General features: G+C 40.2%; 1 protein-coding gene across 2 annotated transcripts in view; it reads right to left on the bottom strand.

Annotated features, from left to right (window-relative positions):
• SKOR2 (SKI family transcriptional corepressor 2) overlaps positions 1-20,505 on the bottom strand; it is a 57,159-nt gene that overhangs the window by 19,753 nt on the left and 16,901 nt on the right. For both annotated transcript variants that reach the window (XM_040336667.1, XM_040336676.1), the window contains exon 4: positions 8,145-8,219. In XM_040336667.1, the coding sequence (XP_040192601.1) occupies positions 8,145-8,219 (75 nt within the window). The remainder of the gene's footprint in view (positions 1-8,144; positions 8,220-20,505) is intronic.

Raw genomic sequence — 20,505 nt, 5'->3', positions numbered from 1 at the left:
ATTCCATCATTTACTTTGTTTCTCCTCCCTAGTCCGATTTTATGGCCATGGAGTAATTGCCTTTTTCAAGATTAAAACGGTTTCATGGGTAGTGAAGTGACTACATAAATTTCCGTTTAAGGGCCCATTCAGTAAGATACGTAGCCAAAGGCGGGAGTTAGGTGTCGTCTCCCGCTCGATGGATTAACCACTCTTTCTGTCTTGTTGTCGTTTTGCTTGTTTACTGGTGGCTGTAACAAAGATATCGGCATATGTTGTGTGCGATGGAGATCCAATGTTTTTTTTATGCTGTATTTTTATTAGCTTAATTCTGTCTTTAATGCCAACATTTCAACAAGTTATTAAAATATAGACAAGGAAGGATCGGCGAGGCAACTGTTTGCCGGTGACCCACTGAGAAGATGATGCAAAAGTTAATTAAACGCTTTATGGGGCAGATATCCCACTATCAAGTCCTTTTTAAAATTTTGTTGCCTTTCTGTATTGTTTTTATGTTTATACAAACCTACAGCATGCAATATGGGAATGGTGAAAGTGTTGGTATTTGAAGAAAAATAACACAAGAGATGCACTAATGGCTGTATTTATTTTTTATATTTCCCATGGGTAAGGAGATGTTGAGCCATTTGAGCCAACGTTTCCCAGTGAATACTTGAGTGGTAAAAGACTAGAATGGGAATTTAATAACATTAGGCTGTTCTGTTATTTTGGAGTTTTATAAAAACTGCTGATAAAATTGTTACAGAATTGGAATTAGCAAAAAAGCCAAAAATGAGCTACTGTATAGAACAATGTGCAAATGCCAAGAACCACAAAAAACAGGAACATCCATTTAATGGCAACTTACCAATATGTGCAAAATTCCACAGCCTGCTTAAAATGAAATCCACTCAATGAGGATTTCGTTTTTTAAATCAGCAGATAACTGCTAAAAATAATAATTTTAAGGGCAAACAATAGTCTTTACAATGCAATAATCTAATAATCTAGGTCCTTTTGATTTTGTACGGAAGAGCCATGGGGCCATCAAAAAATTTATTTAACAAAGTTCTGAGTTTAAATGTCAGAATTCTGAGATAGGACTGCCCCAAGTTTCAATCTAAGAACTCCGACTTTGAAACTCAGAATTCAGATTTTTAATCTCAGAATTCTGACTTTTATGCCCTGTACACACGATCGTTTCACCCGATGAAAACGGTCTGATGGATTTTTTCATCAGATATCCGATGAAGCTGACTTTCATCAGTCTTGCCTACACACCATCAGTTAAAAAACCGATCGCGTCAGAACGCGGTGACATAAAACACAAAGACGTGCTGAGAAAAAGGAGGTTCAATGCTTCCAAGCATGCGTCGACTTGATTCTGAGCATGCGTGGATTTTTAACCGATGGACGTGCCCACAGACGATCGTTTTTTTCTATCGGTTAGTTAACCATCAGATTTTAAAACAAGTTCCTAGTTTTTTAACCGATGGATAAAAAACTGATGGGGCCCACACACGATTGGTTAGTCTGATGAAAACGGTTCATCAGACCGTTTTCATCAGACAAACCGTTCGTGTGTACGCGGCATGTCTCGGAATTCTGACTTTGAAACTCAGAATTTAGTTTTTTATAAATTTTGGGATGGCCCTAGGGCTTTTCTGCGATTTTGCAACCATTACCGTCAATATTTTTCAAAATGTATCACCACATTTAAAAAAAATTCTCTGTTCACGTATTTTGAGTTTACATGTCTTGTATTGCATTTCGATATTTTGCTATTTAACTTTTTTTTATATGATATTTATTAAGAAGAGCTGCGGCATCACAATAAAATACACATAAATATAAATATTTGTATTATACAAGCTATAATTGAAATAAAAAAATAAAGAAAAAAAAATCTACAAAACAGCAATTGCATATTATTCTCTCACACTCTGCAGTTAGTGTTGATGAGAATAGAAAGGCATTTTTTTTTCAGAAGATTAAGTGTTTTTTTAGACCTCAAAAGGGTCAAAGTATTTTTTATTTTTTTTTACTTATTTGTTAATTAAAAAGAGGGTTCAAATAGCAACTTGGAAAAAATGTAAATAGACAGTACACATTGTTTGCTTTCTTCCTGTTGTATTATATAAATGTTGAAGATGTTACATTTTAAGAAACATCAGATAACAGTAAAATAACTATTATCTGATTTTTCTTAAAATGTTAAATTTTTCTTTTTTTTAATTTACATTTTTTTTAAATATACATTTTTTCAAAGTGCTATTTTTACACCTTTTTCATACTGAAAACGCCTCAATTTAACTTCTTTTTTAACTTCACCTGAAAACAAACAAAAGAACACTCAGGCCTCATACAAACGACCGAGTTTCTCGGCAAAAACCAGCAAGAAACTTGCTGGGAGATATTTTTTTGCCGAGGAAACCTGTCGTGTGTACATTTTCGTCGAGGAAACTGTCGAGAAACTCGACGAGCCAAAAAGAGAGCATGTTCTCTATTTCCTTGACGGGAATGGAGAAACTTGGCTTGTCGAGTTTCTTGACAGCTTCACAAGGAACTCGACGAGCAAAACGATGTGTTTCGCCCGTCGAGTTTCTCGGTCGTGTGTACGAGGCCTAAGTTGGGGCTTCCTATGCTATTTGGGTGACAATAGTTTGGGTCGCAAGTGACCTCCTAAAATCCACCCCCCATTTTATTATATAAATGTTGAAGATGTAAAATGTTGAGAAACATCAAATAACTGTAAAATAAATTTTATTGTCTCTTTACATTTTTCAAATGGCATTTTTTCACAGCTTTTTCATAATGTAAACACCTCAACTTACAAAAAAAATCAAACTTCACCAAAAACAAACAAAAGAACACTCAGTTGGGGCTTCCTATGCTATTCGAGTGACAATAGTTTGGGTCGCAAGTGTTGTTTTGGCGTTCTAAGTCGAAGAGTAATTAAAGGGAACCTTAAGGCTTCATTTCCATGGACGTTTTTGGATGTTTTTACAGCCAATTTTCTGGGCGTTTTTTGCAGCTTAAAAACAGCTCTCCATGTTAGTCTATGGCCTCATGCCCACCATGATGTTTTTGAGCTGTAGATGGCTGAGCCGTTTTTAAGCTGCAAAAAAACCCCAGGACCAGTGCGTTCTGAAGCTCCAGCCTTAGAGCTGTAAAAACGCCAGACATTAAAAAACGCTCAAAAACGATACCGCGGCGTTTTTGAGCTCCAGCTCAAATTTTTTTTTTGTTTTTAAGCTGTAAAAAAGGCTAAAAAAAGTGGCTGTAAAAACGTCCATGGAAATGAAGCCTAATAAGTTTTAACATTTTTAAATTCCGACCTAAAAGCAGACACCACAAGATGCCTACTATTACTTTTATTAGGCAGGAACACCCCAGCTTGATTTGGTTCCACTTTTTGATGGGGATCTGACTCTTGTTCACCGCATAGCTGGGCCCGACCAACAGCCATCCTGCTGGCCAGTAAGGGCATTAATGCATGCTTGCTCCCAAGCCCCGCTGCTGCGCCCATTGACACAAACAGCGGGACACAGGCCCCCCGCTCCTTGGTCACTGCAGTTGATTGACAGGAGCAGGAACCAATCGCTCCCGTTGCTATCAATCTGCCCTTTGAGAAGGGACACAATGGTGCTCTCATGCACTTTTCTGGATCGGGCCCAGGAAAGAAAAGGTGAGGGGGGCGGGTGGGAGGATCCTCGAACAGAGAAGGTTTTTTTTACCTTAAAACAATAGTAAACTGCAAAAAATGGGCCCTGGTTTAAGGCCGGGTTCACATATGTGCAAATTGGATGCGATAGGAGAGGCGGGTGTGACTGGCTCTCAATAGAGCCGGTTAACACAGGTCCAGGGCAGCCGCTGTGTGGATCGCAAAAAGGTCCTGTGTGTTTTTGGGCCCGGTTCAGGTGTGAATTCAGGCAAACATTTGGACCTAAATCGTACCTGAATCAGTGAACAGAAATGCATTGGACCCTATGCACAAAACTGCGGCTGTACATATGTGAACCTGGCCTGAGTAATAAAGTGCTAGTATGCATTGCATACCAAATATAATCGCTGTTTAAGGCACGGCTGTGAAGAAACAGCACAGGTATGAGCTGGTGACATCACCAGCTGCATCTAAAGTAGATATCTCCTAAATGGTGCACGTTTAGGAGATATTTACAGTACCTATAGGTAAGCCTTATTATACAGTAGACTTACCTATAGGTAAAAATCATACATGGGGGTTTACTCCCACTTTGAACAAAATATCCGCCACATAGTAGCAGCATTGTTTTCAGTGAGTCGATTAATTGGGAGTGAATTACTAAAGTCAAATAGGCTGTTCACTTTGCAAGGGAATTTGCACTTTGCAGGGGAAGTTTCCCCAGAGCTTAGTGCAAGAGATGAAGCCCTGCTGACTTCAATAATCCAACCACATGCAAGTAAAAAATGCTGTTTTATCGTCCTTGCATGTGATTGAGTTTTTTTTGCCAAGTGAATTTTCATTGAATACAATAAACTGAGGGAAAATTCCCTTTGCAAAGTGAAAATCCCCTTGTAAAGTTAAAAGCCAATTTGCCTTTTGTAAATCAACTCCATACAGGCTGACACACCAAATGAGTAAAGCATGTTCACTTTGCATAATGACTTTGCCTGAGTGTGTAATTATTTCCAGTGAAATGAGATTTAGGATGTGATGGTCAACTAAAGTCTGAGGCGTTCAATCCTAAAGGACTGGCCAGTGGTCTCTGCCGCAGGTTGTGTGTAATTAATGCCAGTGAAATGAGATGTAGAATGTGGTAGTACACTAAGGGGGTAATCCACAAAGATCCGGCGTAACCTAATTTTTTCCATTTAAGTTACACTGCCTTAAAATTTCTACCCAAGTGCCCGATCCACAAAGCACTTACCTAGAAATTTTGGGCTGTGTAACTTAAATTCCGCTGGTGCAAGGCGTTCCTATTTTCATGGGGGCGATTCCCATTTAAATTAGGCGCGCTCCCGCGCTGGCCGTACTGCGCATGCTTGTGACGTCATTTTCCCGACGTGCATAGCGCGAAATTACGTTACGCCGAGCTTTGTGGATTGCGACGGGTCAATAAAGTTGCGTCGGGAAAAAAAATTCAAATAAAAAAAAAATTTGCGTCGCTGGACAGAAGGGTCTGTTTTTACAAGGTGTAAACAGTTTACACTTTGTAAAAGCAGCCCTAATTTTGCGTTTGCAAACTAAAACTTACGGAGAAAAAACGAAGCTGAAAAGCTTTGTGGATCTCCGTAAGTGCTAATTTGCATACCCGAGGCGGCATTTCGAAACAAAATGCCCCCAGCGGCGGCTGCGGTACTGCATCCTAAGATCCGGCAGTGTTAGTCCCTTACACATGCCGGATCTTCTGCCTAACTATGGAAAACTGATTCTGTGGATCAGTTCCATAGTTAGAAACAGGGATACGGCGGCGTAACAGCAGTTACGCCGGCGTATCCCTTTTGAGGATCTGGTCCTAAGAGTTGAGGGGTTTGATCCTAAAGGACTAGCCAGTGGTCTCTGGAGCAGCTTGGGGTGTCCGTCCAGAAAAAGAAAAAAGGAAGGCCATAATCAGTGGGTAGAAGGCTAGCCCCTAGTCCCCTCCTAAAGCCCCTGTTTGGTTGGGTCTGTCAAAGATCTGACGGGTTCGATCTTAAAGGACTGGCCAGTAGCCTCTGGTGCAGCTTGGGGTGTCCACCGGAAAATAAAAAAAGGGAGGCGGGAGAGCCCTTATAATGTAGGGTAACTGTCTCAAAATGATAAATGGCTCAAATGGTTTATCAATAGGGGAAAAAAACCCTGAAAATAACTTAGATCTGTTGCGGCTGCAGTCACCCTATGGGGTGGGAGAACACAACTTTTCAAATACACAGGTGGACAAAACCCCTGTCTCCATAAAGAATAAGGGTAATCACTCACAATGCCATGAGGGTCCCAATCCTATTGAGGCTGCAGTCACCCTATGGGGTGGGAGCACACAACTTTTCAAATACACAGGTGGAGAAAACCACATGACCACATGAAGAATAAGGGTGGTCACTCTCAATGCCATGAGGGTCCCAGCCCTGTTGAGGCTGCAGTCACCCCCTATGGGGTGGGAGCACACAACTTTTCAAATACACAGGTGGACAAAACCCCTGTCTCCATGAAGAATAAGGGTGGTCACTCTCAATGCCATGAGGGTCCCAGTCCTGTTGAGGCGGCAGTCACCCTATGGGGTGGGAGCACACAACTTTTCAAATACACAGGTGGAGAAAACCACAAGACCACATGAAGAATAAGGGTGGTCACTCTCAATGCCATGAGGGTCCCAGTCCTGTTGAGGCTGCAGTCACCCCCTATGGGGTGGGAGAACACAACATTTCAAATACACAGGTAGACAAAACCCCTGTCTCCATGAAGAATAAGGGTGGTCACTCTCAATGCCATGAGGGTCCCAGTCCTGTTGAGGCTGCAGTCACCCTATGGGGTGGGAGCACACAACTTTTCAAATACACAGGTGAAGAAAACCACATGACCACATTAAGAATAAGGGTGGTCACTCCCGATGCCATGAGGGTCCCAGTCCTGGATCCTCTGAGGGGTTCTCAGGCAATATGTGAAATTTGTGAGTTAAAATAGGTTTAAAAAATCCCATTGGCAATATGATCGGCAGAGGTGGCCATTGTCATATGTCTAGGGATACGTTGAAGTCATTTGGCTTATTAAACCAGATGACCCCGGCCTATCCTTAGACATATGACAATGGGCGCCTCTGCCAATTGGACCACAGAAGAGATTTTGTTAAACCTTTTTAACTCACTGATTACCTAATCCCAATGAATCCTCTTCCAATGTGGATTTAAGCAAAAGAGCAATGCGGACCTATGTAGGGTATCGCCGAAAATTCAAGAACTAAAGATTAAGGGGCGCACCTTTGCGACAAAAATAGCAATGGCCATTTTATTAATACGACTTGCTAGCATTTAACTCGAAAATAAGATGTAAACCAGATGTAAACCAGATGTCGGCATAAATGTGTCGGCATATGCTTGGCGACCTTTGGTTGAATCTACTGTTCGACCCTTTATAAATTGACAAAAATCAATTCAGTGTAATTTTACCCCCAACATTTGCATACAACTATACATCACATTACACTGTTCATGGTGATGGACCTTTCCCAGATGGGTGGCACTTTGCAAATGAATCAGCTTCACCTTCCATTGTACACCCCTTCATAAGCACATAAGCATGTGTCCTCTGACCCCAGGTAGTGGTAGAGTATGGCTCTACCTTGAGTCATTTCCAGAGTTCTGAGCCCCCATCGCTGTTCCTGAACAGAACGCCGCCAATCCTTCCCTCTCTCTCTTTCTCTCTCCCCTCTGCCCCTCTCAGCCTCCTTCTCTGCTGCTTGCTCTCTCTGTCTCATTTGACAGGCAAATTTGCAGACATTGCCTCAGGATAACAACCTCGTTTGACAGTCAATTAACCGTGAATAGTCAAAGCCAAGGCAGTTTGCATTACATAAATGGAAAATTAGATTCTCCATTCCCAAGAAAGCAAAAAAAAAAAGAAAAAAAGAAAAAAAAAACTCTCCTTAAGACACTGCAATAGACAACTTAGTATCAGAACTTCTAATCACGTCCTTCCCAAAGCCCTCGGAGACGTTCGGCAATCAGCGAAAAGGTGGTTTCATTTAATTTGTATAATGTAATTTTTGTAAATGTATTATACATTTTGTGTAGAGATCATTATCATGGAGATAATATAAATGTTGGGAGCGACGCCATAAAATACCTTTAATGTCTTTCTGACAGATATAAAAGCAAAATAAGCTGTGATCCTTTTAAATGGAAGGTTTGCAAGGAAACATTTCAATTATTGTCGTGGCAAGGATTTTTTTTTATTTTTTTTCACAGGCTGCCTCATTGTATATATTTCCGAAATCCCTTTTGATGCTGCCTCGGCAATTAATAATCCGCTTGCTATTAGCTTGGCAGTGATTTTTTATTTTTATTTATTTTAAATTTGTTTTTGTTTTTTTCTCGGTGTCCTATCAACTCCAAGTGCCTTTTATTATGGCGCTTAGCACAAACATACAGAACACGATTGGCTTAACTCCACAAAGGTGGACAGAAGATGTTATCAGAATGGAACCTACCTGGTATCTCTCGCCAAAATTCACCGGTGGACGTTTCCGAATCTGCGATGTAGAAATGCATTTCTTTGCTTTTATCTGCAATGAGATAAATTGATTTTAGTACAGAAAAAAATGCATCTTTACTAGTTTCTATCAACCTACTTTGTCTACAACTACCAAAAGGTCAAAGAGCACATTAAAAAATTATACCAGGCTTGTATAAAAATTATAATATTGGTCACATTTTGTTTCATTGGTACCATTTATGAGTTGGCTGTTGTTTCATATTAACCTCCCTGGCGGTATGATTCTTTCAGAAAAAACATGCTAAAAGCGGTACCATTATTTGCAAGGAAATTTGGCGTTTTATATTGTAGGTCTGTAATTTTTAAAAATAACTCACTTAAATCTGACCAAACAAGATTCTAATAGGCATCCCGTGTATTACATTTTTTTAAAAACAAAATTATAAATTATAATATAATAAATAATTATAAATAATTATAACAAATAATAATATAATTATAATAAAAATTATTCAATAATGTAATCAAATCAAAATCACTGAAATTTGCTCAGTTGCAGAATTGTCGCTGTCATTACTTTTATTTTTTTATGACGAATTTCCCCACAAATCGCTATCGCACAATTCTGCAAGTGATTATAATTTATTATCGCTGTTTTTTAGCTGATCTAAAACTATTTTTGACATAAAGGGACACTTTTGGTTGCTATGGACAATCTACAGTTTGCAGGGAGAAAAAAAGGTTTTTATTATATAAAATGACATGCAGGACACTGGGCAGACCACTAGGGACAGGGGGGGTGTGTTTTTTTTACATACAGTACTGTAATCTATAATATTACAGTATACTGTGTGTATAGTGTTTGTTTACGTTTTTGAATTTGGCGCCGTTCTCCGTCCCCGTGCGTCGTAACGTCGCAGGGAACGGAGATCGGCGTCACACGGAGGCACTATGTGAATCGAGCGAGGTCCCGCTCGCTCACACAGCGCGGTGGCATCGCTGGATCCAGGGACAAGGTAAGTAAAAAGTGCCTGTGGATCTAGCGAGGCAAGCCCGTGACTGACACGGGGTTACCGATAGTAGCAAGAAAATCTAACCCCGTGTCAGTCTCGGGAAGACCGCCAGGGAGGTTAATGGACAACTGCAAGACCAATTTTTGGGCCCCTCACTCAACTGGTTCTCAAATACAGTATTAAGAAAAATTTTGGTCAAATTTCGGTACTGTTTAAAGCCTTGTACACACAACCGAGGAACTCGACAGGCGAAACACATCGTTTTCCTCGTTGAGTTCCTTGTTAGGCTGTCGAGGAACTCGACAAGGCAAGTTTCTCCATTCCCATTGAGGAAAAAGAAGACATGCTATATTTTTGGCTCGACGGGATCCTCGACAGTTTCCTCGTCGAAAAATGTACACACGACTGGTTTCCTCGGCAAAAAAAAAAATCCCAGCAAGTTTCTTGCTGGTTTTTGCCGAGAAACTCGGTCGTGTGTTTGAGGCCTAAGTGTTGGTTGTTTAATTTGAATGGACAATAAAATTAGAAGCCTACAAGGAATGCATTGTTTCTTAAAGCCTCTTTTGGGGGTTTTTCCCATCAATTCCCATGCTTGAAATGATTGAATACAAAAAAAAAAAGATTAAAGAACATATACAATCCTATAGAAAACAACCAAAACCCTTCCAAAAGATCCAAGGGCTTTCTTGATTTCACCCAAAAGTTTACTAATAAGATGTCATTCAATATTTATTTTTAGGTATAAGTAAAGGATTATATTGAATTGTGTCAGAGCACCCTAATATGTATCCATATTATAATGTCTTTTGTGCTATGCTAAAAGTATTTTTTGGACTGCATTGAACTGTGCCGAGGCACTCTAATATGGATCCGTACTATAATGCCTATTGAGCTATTCCAATGGCATTTTTTGACTGCATGCATACCCAGGTATTTGAAAACTTGGTGGTTGAATTACCAAGGGCAAATAGGCTTTGCAAGAGCCTATTGAATGTGGTGAAGCTCTGCTGACCTTCATCATCCAAATACATCCAACAAAAAAATCATTTTTTTGTATTTATTTTTAATTTTACTTGGGTATCCTTTGCAAAGTGAATCTTCACCGCATTCACTAACCTATGAAGCAAATTCCTTTGCAAAGTGCAACTTCCCTTGCAAAGTGAACATCTTTTTTGCCTTTAGTAAATTAACATTTGATCTCTGATAAGGGGCAGTATCAGAATTGGGATTATCTCACAGTACCCTTCAGTAGAAGGGTTTGTGACCAAAAACCTAAGCTTTTATGCGAGAAGCACCAGAGGGATCAAGTGAGAAGTGAGGGATCAGAGGGATAAAGTGAGAAGTAAGGAATCAGAGGGATCAAGTGAGATGTGAGAAGCACCAAGAGCACACTTTTCTTTAAGAATGTAAATTATTTTACAACTAGGACATAATCTGCTTTTAAACTAGGCATAGTTAAAAGGTGACAATTGAAAATGTAGAAGGGAACATGACCCTCTTGCATAGACATCAAGGGGTTGATTTACTAAAGGCAACAGTTTAGTAAATTTAGTAAAGGCAATTTAGTAAAGGCAGCTAAAACTGTTGCACTCTGCAGTTGATTCAGGGCTTAGTAAATGAGGTAAAGCTTCACTTTGCAAAGAATACCCAATCACATGCAAGGAAAATAAAAATAACTGCATATTTGCTTTCACATGATTGGATGGTGGAAGTGAGCTAATTTACTAAGCTCTAGAGCAGGGGTCTCCATACTTTTCAAGCAAAGGGCCAGTTTACGGTCTTTCAGACATCAGGGGGGGCGGATTCTGACCAGTTGGGGTAGAAAATGCCCCAGGGCCAAGCATCAGTGAGAATAAACATGGCCCCAGTGTTGGTGGACAGTAGGAGGAGGAATAGTGCTCCATCATTGCTATTGGTCTAAGATATAGTACCCCATTGTTGGTGCCATTGGGAGGAATAGTGCCTCATATCATTGGGAGCAATACTGCCCCAAGGGCCAGATGAAGGCTAACAAAGGGCTATGTACGGCCCTTGGGCCGCAGTTTGGAGACCCCTGCTCTAGAGCAACTACTCTTGCAAATTGCACAGTCTGTTTTACTTTAGTAAATCAAACCACAAGTCTTACCAACAGTCCTGTTCAAAAGGTCCTATTAGATTGATTCCACTCAAATAGTAATGGTCATAGATGGATCAAAATTTGGCTTCTCTGCGGAACTGGCCACATCTCAATACATATATGGCTATTTGAAGGAATAATGAATACTCATGCACTTAAATTTTCTGGAAAATCTTTTGTAAACACTTGGGTGTCACTTAATTCCTCTTCCTAAGCACTGATACAGTCCCTATGTGTAGGTATCTTCATTACGAAGACAATTTTCTACTAAGCAAAGGTGGGTTAATGGATCTGTGTGTCTAAAATGCCCCTAACTGGTCTGCAATAGCGAGGTATCCTAAAGTATGCATGTTTACAGTGGCACACATAGTCAACACATTTTGGGCCCCCTTATTCAACTGATTCTCAGTATTTGCTGTATAAAAATAGACAACAAGCTAGATGCAGGTCAAGAGTAGCCTCTGAACTCTTTCATAGTTCATAATGTTCAACTGGGGCCAGACACTGGACCCTCCCAATCCTTTTACTCTAAATGGTGAGAAAAGAAATGAGGGAAGAATTCTGCATGCTACACCACCTGTCAGGCAATGAGTGGTTGCAACCTGGTTCCACTTAGGTATTAGGCCTTGTACACACGATCAGTCCAAACGGATGAAAACTGACTGAAGTTCAGTTTCATCAGTCCAAACCTACCGTGTGTATGCCCCATCGGACTTTTGTCCTTCAGACCAAAGTTTTAGAACTTGCTTTAAAATCGGACTGATCGACGCCTGACCGATCGGTCAAAACCGATGGTTAGTACGCAAAAGCATCAGTTCAAAACCTGCGCATGCTCAGAATCAAGTCGACGCATGCTTGGAAGCATTGAACTTCGTTTTTTTCAGCACGTCGTTGTGTTTTACGTCACCGCGTTGGACTTGATCGGTTTTTGAACTGATGGTGTGTACGCACATCAGACCATCAGTCTGCTTCATCGGTGAACCGATGAAACTGAACTTCAGTCCGTTTTCATCAGTTTGGACTGATCGTGTGTACAGGGCCTGAGGCTCCAGGTTAGGACATGATGAAGAATGTTCTCCAGTTCTCCTGGCCTTGAAGTGAACTATGTCCAAGAGCAGATGTGGTGTCTTTCCAACCCTCAGCTAAAATAAATGGGCCCCCCAAGTTGAAGAGAGTCCTTGTGGTCCTTGAAGAGGTACTTGCCCAGTCTGTACAAATTATATATCTGCTCCGACATGTTTGTAAATGTGCAGACATCCCCTACACTAGTTTATTTGATCAGAATCCAGTAGAAACAGGCCAACAAGAGAACTATTGGGGGGGGTAGGGTCTACTCTAATTTTTACGTTAGCCATAAGCATCATGATCATTGGCTAATTGTGTTGGAAAGAACAAAGCAGGGCCACAACCATACACTGTCTAGAAGTGAACAAATCCATTCTGGAATCAAGTGAATCTTAAGTCTCGCACTTGTGATTTTGTCTCTGGTGAAAACTCCCCAGTGGCAAGATCACTACCATAGCTTGACCAACACAATGTTGATCCCTAGCTGCTCTCCTGAGTGAGATTCTGCAGCATTCTGACCAAGCGAGGGATCTATTCCATTAGGCCAAGTTGAACCTATCCCGTTGGATTCAACTGCTGGCATTGTGTCACCAGCAACAGTATTGTGACATCGGTCTTAGTATTTGGCACATGTAGTCTTTTATGGCAAAGCTTGAAGCCAGCCAATCAGAATTATTGGATTCCTTGATTCCTTGATTTATTGCATGCAGACATAGACTACCTCAGTACAGGTCACTTTTGTTTTAAATGGAACCTTACCCAGATGGTAAACAAGTCAAAGCAATTCTCCCTTTCTAATCATACACTATTAAACAATATAGATGGATCAGGTTTTTTGGGAATTAAAGCCAAACTCCAGGCAGATATAAAGAAACACCATTTAATGCAGTTACAAGTTCAATTAAAACCATTAAATGTTTTTTTTGCAGCTAATGTAAGTCTAGGAATCTGCCTTAATATCAACCTGTTGTATTATATTGTTTAACGGTACTGACCCCCTTCCTCTAATTGCAAGATAACAGACCGGCCGCCATCCACCCAACACTCACTACTTAGTGCCTACTAGTAGACCCAGTACCACCAGTTCAGTTTTAAACTGTACTATCAAAAAGAATACTGTTGTTTTAGCATTGCTACATTGGCCAAGTGTTGCAGCCAATTTTATTGTCAACTGCATTCTCATACCAAATATAAAATGAAAAAACAGTACGGAGAATAGAATGGGGGAGACAGCTCTTGGACCAATCAGGCTTGGCGGCTCTGGTACAAAAAAAAAATATATATATATATATATATATATATATATATACACATTATTATTCTACTGCTGCTCTTTTATTATCCAGTCTCAGGCTGGGGGGCAGGTAGGTGACCAAGCTGTGTTGTTTAACTGCAGTAGAGAAATCTGACGTCACTAACCTGGCTATGCTGTCCATCTAGGCTGTAGAAATCTCAGGACTTGATGGACAAAATTATAAATCCTTTGGCAAGTAAACAAGTTATAGTATATGTGTATTTATTTGTTTGCCTGGAGTCTGGATTGAGGCATATATCACAATGACTCTTATGCATTAAGGCAGGCTGCAGGAATTGGACATTTGTAAATGATCTGCTGGTGGACACTCCTTGACAGCCTACAGACATGAATGCCTAGGGTAAAAAGTGTGAGGCCTCGTACACACGGTTAAGGAACTCGGCGGGCGAAACACATAGTTTTCCTCGTCGAGTTCTTGTTAGGCCTCGCATACACGACCGAGTTTCTCAGCAAAAACCAGCAAGAAACTTGCTGGGAGATATTTTTTTGCCGAGGAAACCGGTCGTGTGTACATTTTCGTCGAGGAAACTGTCGAGAAACTCAACGAGCCAAAAAGAGAGCAAGTTCTCTATTTCTTCGACGGGAGTCTCAAATTGGCTCGTCGAGTTCCTGGTCGGGCTGGTTTTCGACGAGGAACTCGAGCGTGTGTATGCTAAGAAACCCGCGCTTGCTCAGAAGAAAGAATGAGACTGGAGTAAAATTAGCATTTGTAATGGAGAGAACACATTTTTCAAGCTGTAACAGACTGTAAAGTGCAAATCGTCTCTTAACAAACTTTTACTTAACACGCAAACACATGAGATTAGCAAAACCAGCCCTAAGAGTTGTGCCAGTGGAATCGAACTTCCTTTGCCGTTGTATGTGTTGTATGTCACCGCGTTTGAGAACGAGGAGATTTTGTCTTGACAATGTGTACGCAAAGCAAGCTTGTCGATGTGTTTCGCCCGATGAGTAACTCGGTCGTGTGTACGAGGCCTGAGGCTTGTCGAGGAACTCGACAAGCCAATTTTCTCCATTCCCGTCGAGGAAAAAGAGAACATGCTCTCTTTTTGGCTCGACGAGTTCCTCGACAGTTTCCTCGATGAAAAATGTACACTCCCACCAAGTTTCTTGATGGATTCTGCCGAGGAAACTGGTCGTGTGTACGAGGCCTCACATGTTGTGTGCAAAATGTTTATCCCAGAGCAAATCCTATATTAAGGGAGCAATAGCTTTTGGTCAATATCAGCTAACCTGGATGCCATATTTCATATCTATCTGTCATCTGTGAGAGGGATAAAAGGTGATAATTTGGCAGTTCAATTGATTTCTAGAGGTTGATTTACTAAAAGTAAATAGGCTGCAATGGAATGATCCCTTAGCTTAGTTAATGTAGTGAAAGTTAACTTTGCAAAGAATACCCAATCCCATGCATGGAAAACAAACAAAAACTGTATTTTTGCTTGAACATGATAGAAGTCACCAGTGGTGGCCGGTGCTCAATATATTTTTTTTTGGGGGGGGGGAACTAACAACACCCCCCCCCCCTCTGTGGGAGACAGACAGGAAGGCAGCGAATAACCCCCTTCTGCGGGAGATGGACGGGAATGAGGCAATCGCCCCCCTCAGTGATCGGCAACGAGAACCACCGAGCCCGCCCTTTTTAGAAGCCAAATAGAGCCTCAAGCTCAAATTACATGCTTCATAACCCCCCTAATGTCCTTTCTTAAGCCCCTTTCACACTGGGGCGGGAGCCCTGGTGGCGGTATAGTGCCGCTAAAAATAGCGTTGTTTTAAATGGGAAGGAGCGGTGAAGGAGCGGTATACATACCGCTCCTCTCACTGCTTCAAAGATGCTGCTGACAGGAGATTTTTTTCTCTCCTGCCAGCGCATCGCCTCAGTGTGAAAGCCCTCCGGCTTTCACATTGAGGTTGCTGGGCAGGAGTTTTTCAGGCAGTATAGCAGCGCTATTTTTAGCTCTGTACCGCCTGAAAAACTCCTCAATGTGAAAGGGGTCTTAGGCCCCGTACACACGACCGAGTTTCTCGGCAGAATTCAGCCAGAAACTTGATCGGAGCTGAATTCTGCTGAGCCAAAGCTCGTCGAGCCAAATAGAGAACATGTTCTCTATTTCCTCGTTGTTCAATGAGGAAAGTTGGCTCGCCGAGATCCTCGGCGGCTTCACACAGAACTCGACAAACAAATCGATGAGTTTGGCCTGTCGAGTTCCTCGGACGTGTGTACGGGGCCTGAGGGTGACCACACACAAAGCAATATAGTTGCATAGTATGGGTAATGATGTGACGTTTACTGCATGTTTCACAAATGCGTGAACAAAGCTGGTAATTACCATCTGAGCTGGATTGAGTGAAATTTATAATCTGATTTTCTATCAATTTCTACAGATAGATCTCTGCTGACACCTCATAGGCTATGATTGAGAGAAGACAGTTTGGCATGCAAGTTAAAAGGAGGACCAACTGATTTACTCTTTCATGATCAGATCAAAGTGTATAAGGCCAACTATAGACTGGGTTTAAATTGCATTGATTGCTAATTATCCCAACAAATTTGTAACAGACAACCATTTCTTTACTCCTGAACTGAGAAATACTTGTTTCAGCAATTCATACAGATGTCCTTGACAGGAACAGTTGTCTGAAGACTGGTGTCTGACCAAAATCAATTTTTCAAATTGTTCATAGTAATACTAAATACGGTACAGCTTAATTAACATATTTTCATAAGCCAAGCTGGACATACATGTGCAGATCCTTTTTTTTTTTTTTAAGAATTTGTGAATTTACTCATCATCTAATTTATCAGTCATTGCAACATTGACTGAAACCATTCCACAAAGTCTATGTTTTTTTTCAGCCAAAATATCCAGTTCCTGTCTAATGACAATTAAGGGATCCTTAACATTGGCCATTCAATTGCAGGGATTCTCCAAAATATGTTTAGGGGATGGCTCTAGAAACAATTTGAATCATGTTTCGATCTTACAAGGAAAAATATTCCTGTATCTGGTAATGCCATGTCTTTGGAAGTTTGGTCAACATGACTAAAGAACCTTCTTGTTATGTTTATGGTCTCTGGGCGTGATGACCAAATGAGGATAATAGTATAAAAAAACGAATTAACTCCTAAACTGGTCAAGGAGGTTGCAAACTTGGGTTTTAACAGATGTACTTTTTTTTGCCATTGCCGGCACCGGGGCACAAGAACTATTTCCTTTGCCGCTAGCATCTACTGTGATGAATGTATTTGGGTATGTAATACCAAACCATACCAGCCCTAACAATGCAGCTAATAACAATATAATCTTTAGATTAGCAGTTAGAAAATACTCCTGCTCATATTTGGTTGTGTGACGTCGGGGTTTGTGTTATTATTGAATATTGGCCGTTTTCAACCCAAGCCTTCTGTCTCAGAATAGTATAAGTCTTTTTTATATACAGGGCAATGCTTGTTAAAAACCCATCTAAAACCTCTGAACACCTCTGCTTTCTTGAAATATCACAGACGATAATCCCGAATACTAACAATTATATAACACCAAATTTCACAATTCTTTATGGCAACTACTGTATTATACTTAAAAAAAAAAAAAAAAATACTTATAATTAAGAACCAGAATGACCATGTACAGTACAAATGTGATTTCCATTTTTTTATTTTATTTACATGTTTAATGTTACAATGTGGTTTCCTAAAGGTGGATATTTCCCACTCTTTTAGCTTGGATTTTTTCAAATTCGCCATTCTACAGTTTGATAATCACATACAGTATTTTATATGAAAATTACTTTTTATTTATGTATTTATGAGAATGAACCAAAGTGTGTAGACAAGAAGTCATTCTAGTCCAAGGAACTAGGAGTCCCAGCAAGCAGGTGAATGTGCAGGTTTGCTGGGTCTCTTACTTCCTCTACAGCTCTGGGGTCACAAGATAAGATGGAATCTTTAAACCGAAATACTTAAACATATAAGGTTTACATTCACAGGCATACACGGGTCTAATCTGACACCAGAAAGTAGAGCAGCTATAGTGTATAGTTATAGTTTTACAATGACAGGAGAGCTATGACACTGTTCCCAAGAAAAGTCCCGGTTCACATTTGATTCATTAAGTCTAGTAATACTGGTCTTGCCCTGTAACCTTTTGTGTTAATAGAAGGGCACCTGGCGCATGGCAGGCTGATGTAAATGAAGATTTAACATGGCAGCTAGGGCTCAAACAGGTCTCCGCTTATCCATTACAACATACAGACTGACTGTGCCAATGTGACCGTCAAGAGATAGACAGACAGATAAACAGACAAAAGGATAAATTGAAAGATAAATATGGATAAGTAGAATGTAAGCTCTAACGATCAGGGCTCTGTTGTACCAAATTGTATTGTAAAGTTTGGCTTTATTTTGTGAAGCGCTGAGCAAACTGTTGGCGCTATATAAATCCTGTATAATAATATTAACAATAATAATAATATAAAATACCTAATACTTTATGAATCTTTCTCTAGTCTCCCTCCTTATCAGCATATATGTATGGATATGATCTTGCTTCATATGTGACACATTAATTTTGTTTTGTATACAGACTACTGACTATATCCTTCTTGCTTAGTTTCATAGGAAGGTATATATATACATATATATATATATATATATATATATATATATATATATATATATATATATATATATATATAGAAAAACATTCCCATGTACCTAAGCAAAAAGGACATAGCCAGTAGTTTGTATACAGCAAAAAATGCAATGAAAAAAAAAAATATGAAGCAAGATCACACCACGCCATGACATCACTGGGTAATCAGCAGTGAGAAAATGAATGAGCTTATTACCATTTATTTATTAAACCTCTGACTCTTCTGAATAGCAGCTAAATGGAGTTAGGCTGGCCATACATTATACATTTTTCCTTTAGATTTATTAAAACCATTAAATATGAGGTCAAAACCTAAACCCTTTCAATTTGTATGCAATCAGGCAGGCCCTTGCACTACATAGATCAAGGTAAATCTAAAGGAAATTGAATAAGAAATTTGTATAACGTATGGCCAGCCTTAGATTTCTCCTCTTAGGGGCTAAAGATAATTACTCAACATGGTAGCGCTTAGGGTAAAATATTCTCATAAAGGCATAGGTGTGCAATGTAAAAAAAAAATGGTTATGATACTTTAATAGTGTTGTGCTAAACTATGAAAGCCAGCGATAAAGTCTTTTTTAATTGAACACAAATAATATACATAGATCAAAACCAAATATTTCACATGATATAGATGCTATATAGACATTGAAAATATACTTGTTTCATGAATCTGAGATAATGGAAGTCATCGCAATCAGGTTTTATAGGTTCTACTGCTGCCCAATAATGGTCAAGTCGGGAAATGGTCTACTTTCAGAACTCTTTGACCTCTACTGATGCCACCTGTTTGACCGAATGTGGGAAAAGTCAATAACCCAAAATAAATTCTGCAAGACAATGGTACTTTTCTCTCAAGAAAAGGCCAAAGACAGGGGTATCTTCTAGGTCAGGGGTCTCCAAATTTTCTAAACAAAGGGCCAGTTTACTGCCCATCAGACTTTAGGGGGCCACACTGTGGCAAAGTGGAAGTAGATAATCCTCTGGGTTAGATTCTTCCTGGATGATATCTGTTGTTTTTCTCCAAAAGAGACCAGTCTCTGTGTTGTCTACTAAGCGCGTTTTGCCCCATCCCAAAGGTATAATGTGCCTAAGACTTGGTGGTCAGTGGGAGTAAAAAAATTACATAGCAACCCTGTGGTTAGATGTAGGAGAAATAGTGCCCAATCATTGGTGTCAGTGGGAGGAAAAATACCCCATTGTTGAAGTGAGGCCTCGTACACACGACCGAGTTTCTTGGCAAAAACCAGCAAGAAACTTGCAGGGATTTTTTTTTTTGCCGAGGAAACCAGTCGTGTGTACATTTTTCGATGAGGAAACTGTCGAGGATCCCGTCGAGCCAAAAATAGACCATGTCTTCTTTTTCCTCGACGGGAATAGAGAAACTTGCCTTGTCGAGTTCCTCGACAGCCTAACAAGGAACTCGACGAGGAAAACAATGTGTTTTCGCCCGTCGAGTTCCTCGGTCTTGTGTACGAGGCTTCAGAGAGAGGAACAGTGCCCCAAGGGTCCGGATAATGGCAAGCAAAGGACTTCATCAGACCCGTGGACCTCAGTTTGGAGACCACTGCTCTAGGTGAACAAGCGAATAAAATAAAAATTCTACTGAAACTATTGCGCATTTGGATGCTAAGTTCATTCTACTGCAATAATCAGATCTTCCAACTGCCACCTCATGTTTGTGGGTTGCTTTAGCATAGACCCCCATGGGATCATCTGGTAAGATGAAAGGTCACAAGCTGCCTTTTAATTGTGTACATGTCAGCTAATGCTTAATTCTTAAGCGGCCTACAGACGTTGAAGGCTGGCTGGTCCTGCTTTGTTGCCTATCTGTAGAAAAATCTAACAAATTTGTCTAATGAAAAACTATGGCACAAAGATTGTTTGCGCTGGGCACAAGTTCATACTTATCCCTTTGGAATGGGGCAAATTGTGTTTAGTAGGCCTCCCTGAGACTGGCCTCTTTTGGAGAAAAACAACAGATATAAGCTAGGAATCTAACCCAGAGGATCGTTTTTTCCCAATAAATAAATAAAAATAAAAAAATGGGCAGGGCTTCTCTGCCATGGTCAGATTTTGATTACAGATATATTAAGATTCTTCTGTTCAACCATAAGTAGCCAAATTAAGCAAACCTACACTAAAGTGTGTAGATACCTTTACAATTAACAGTTTTCAATCTAGTAACGACTCTA

The sequence above is a fragment of the Rana temporaria genome, chromosome 1 (assembly GCF_905171775.1).
Source record: "Rana temporaria chromosome 1, aRanTem1.1, whole genome shotgun sequence".
In the NCBI taxonomy this organism is placed as follows: domain Eukaryota; kingdom Metazoa; phylum Chordata; class Amphibia; order Anura; family Ranidae; genus Rana; species Rana temporaria.
Note: the sequence above shows the minus strand (reverse complement) of the source record. Positions and strands in the feature narration are given on the sequence as shown.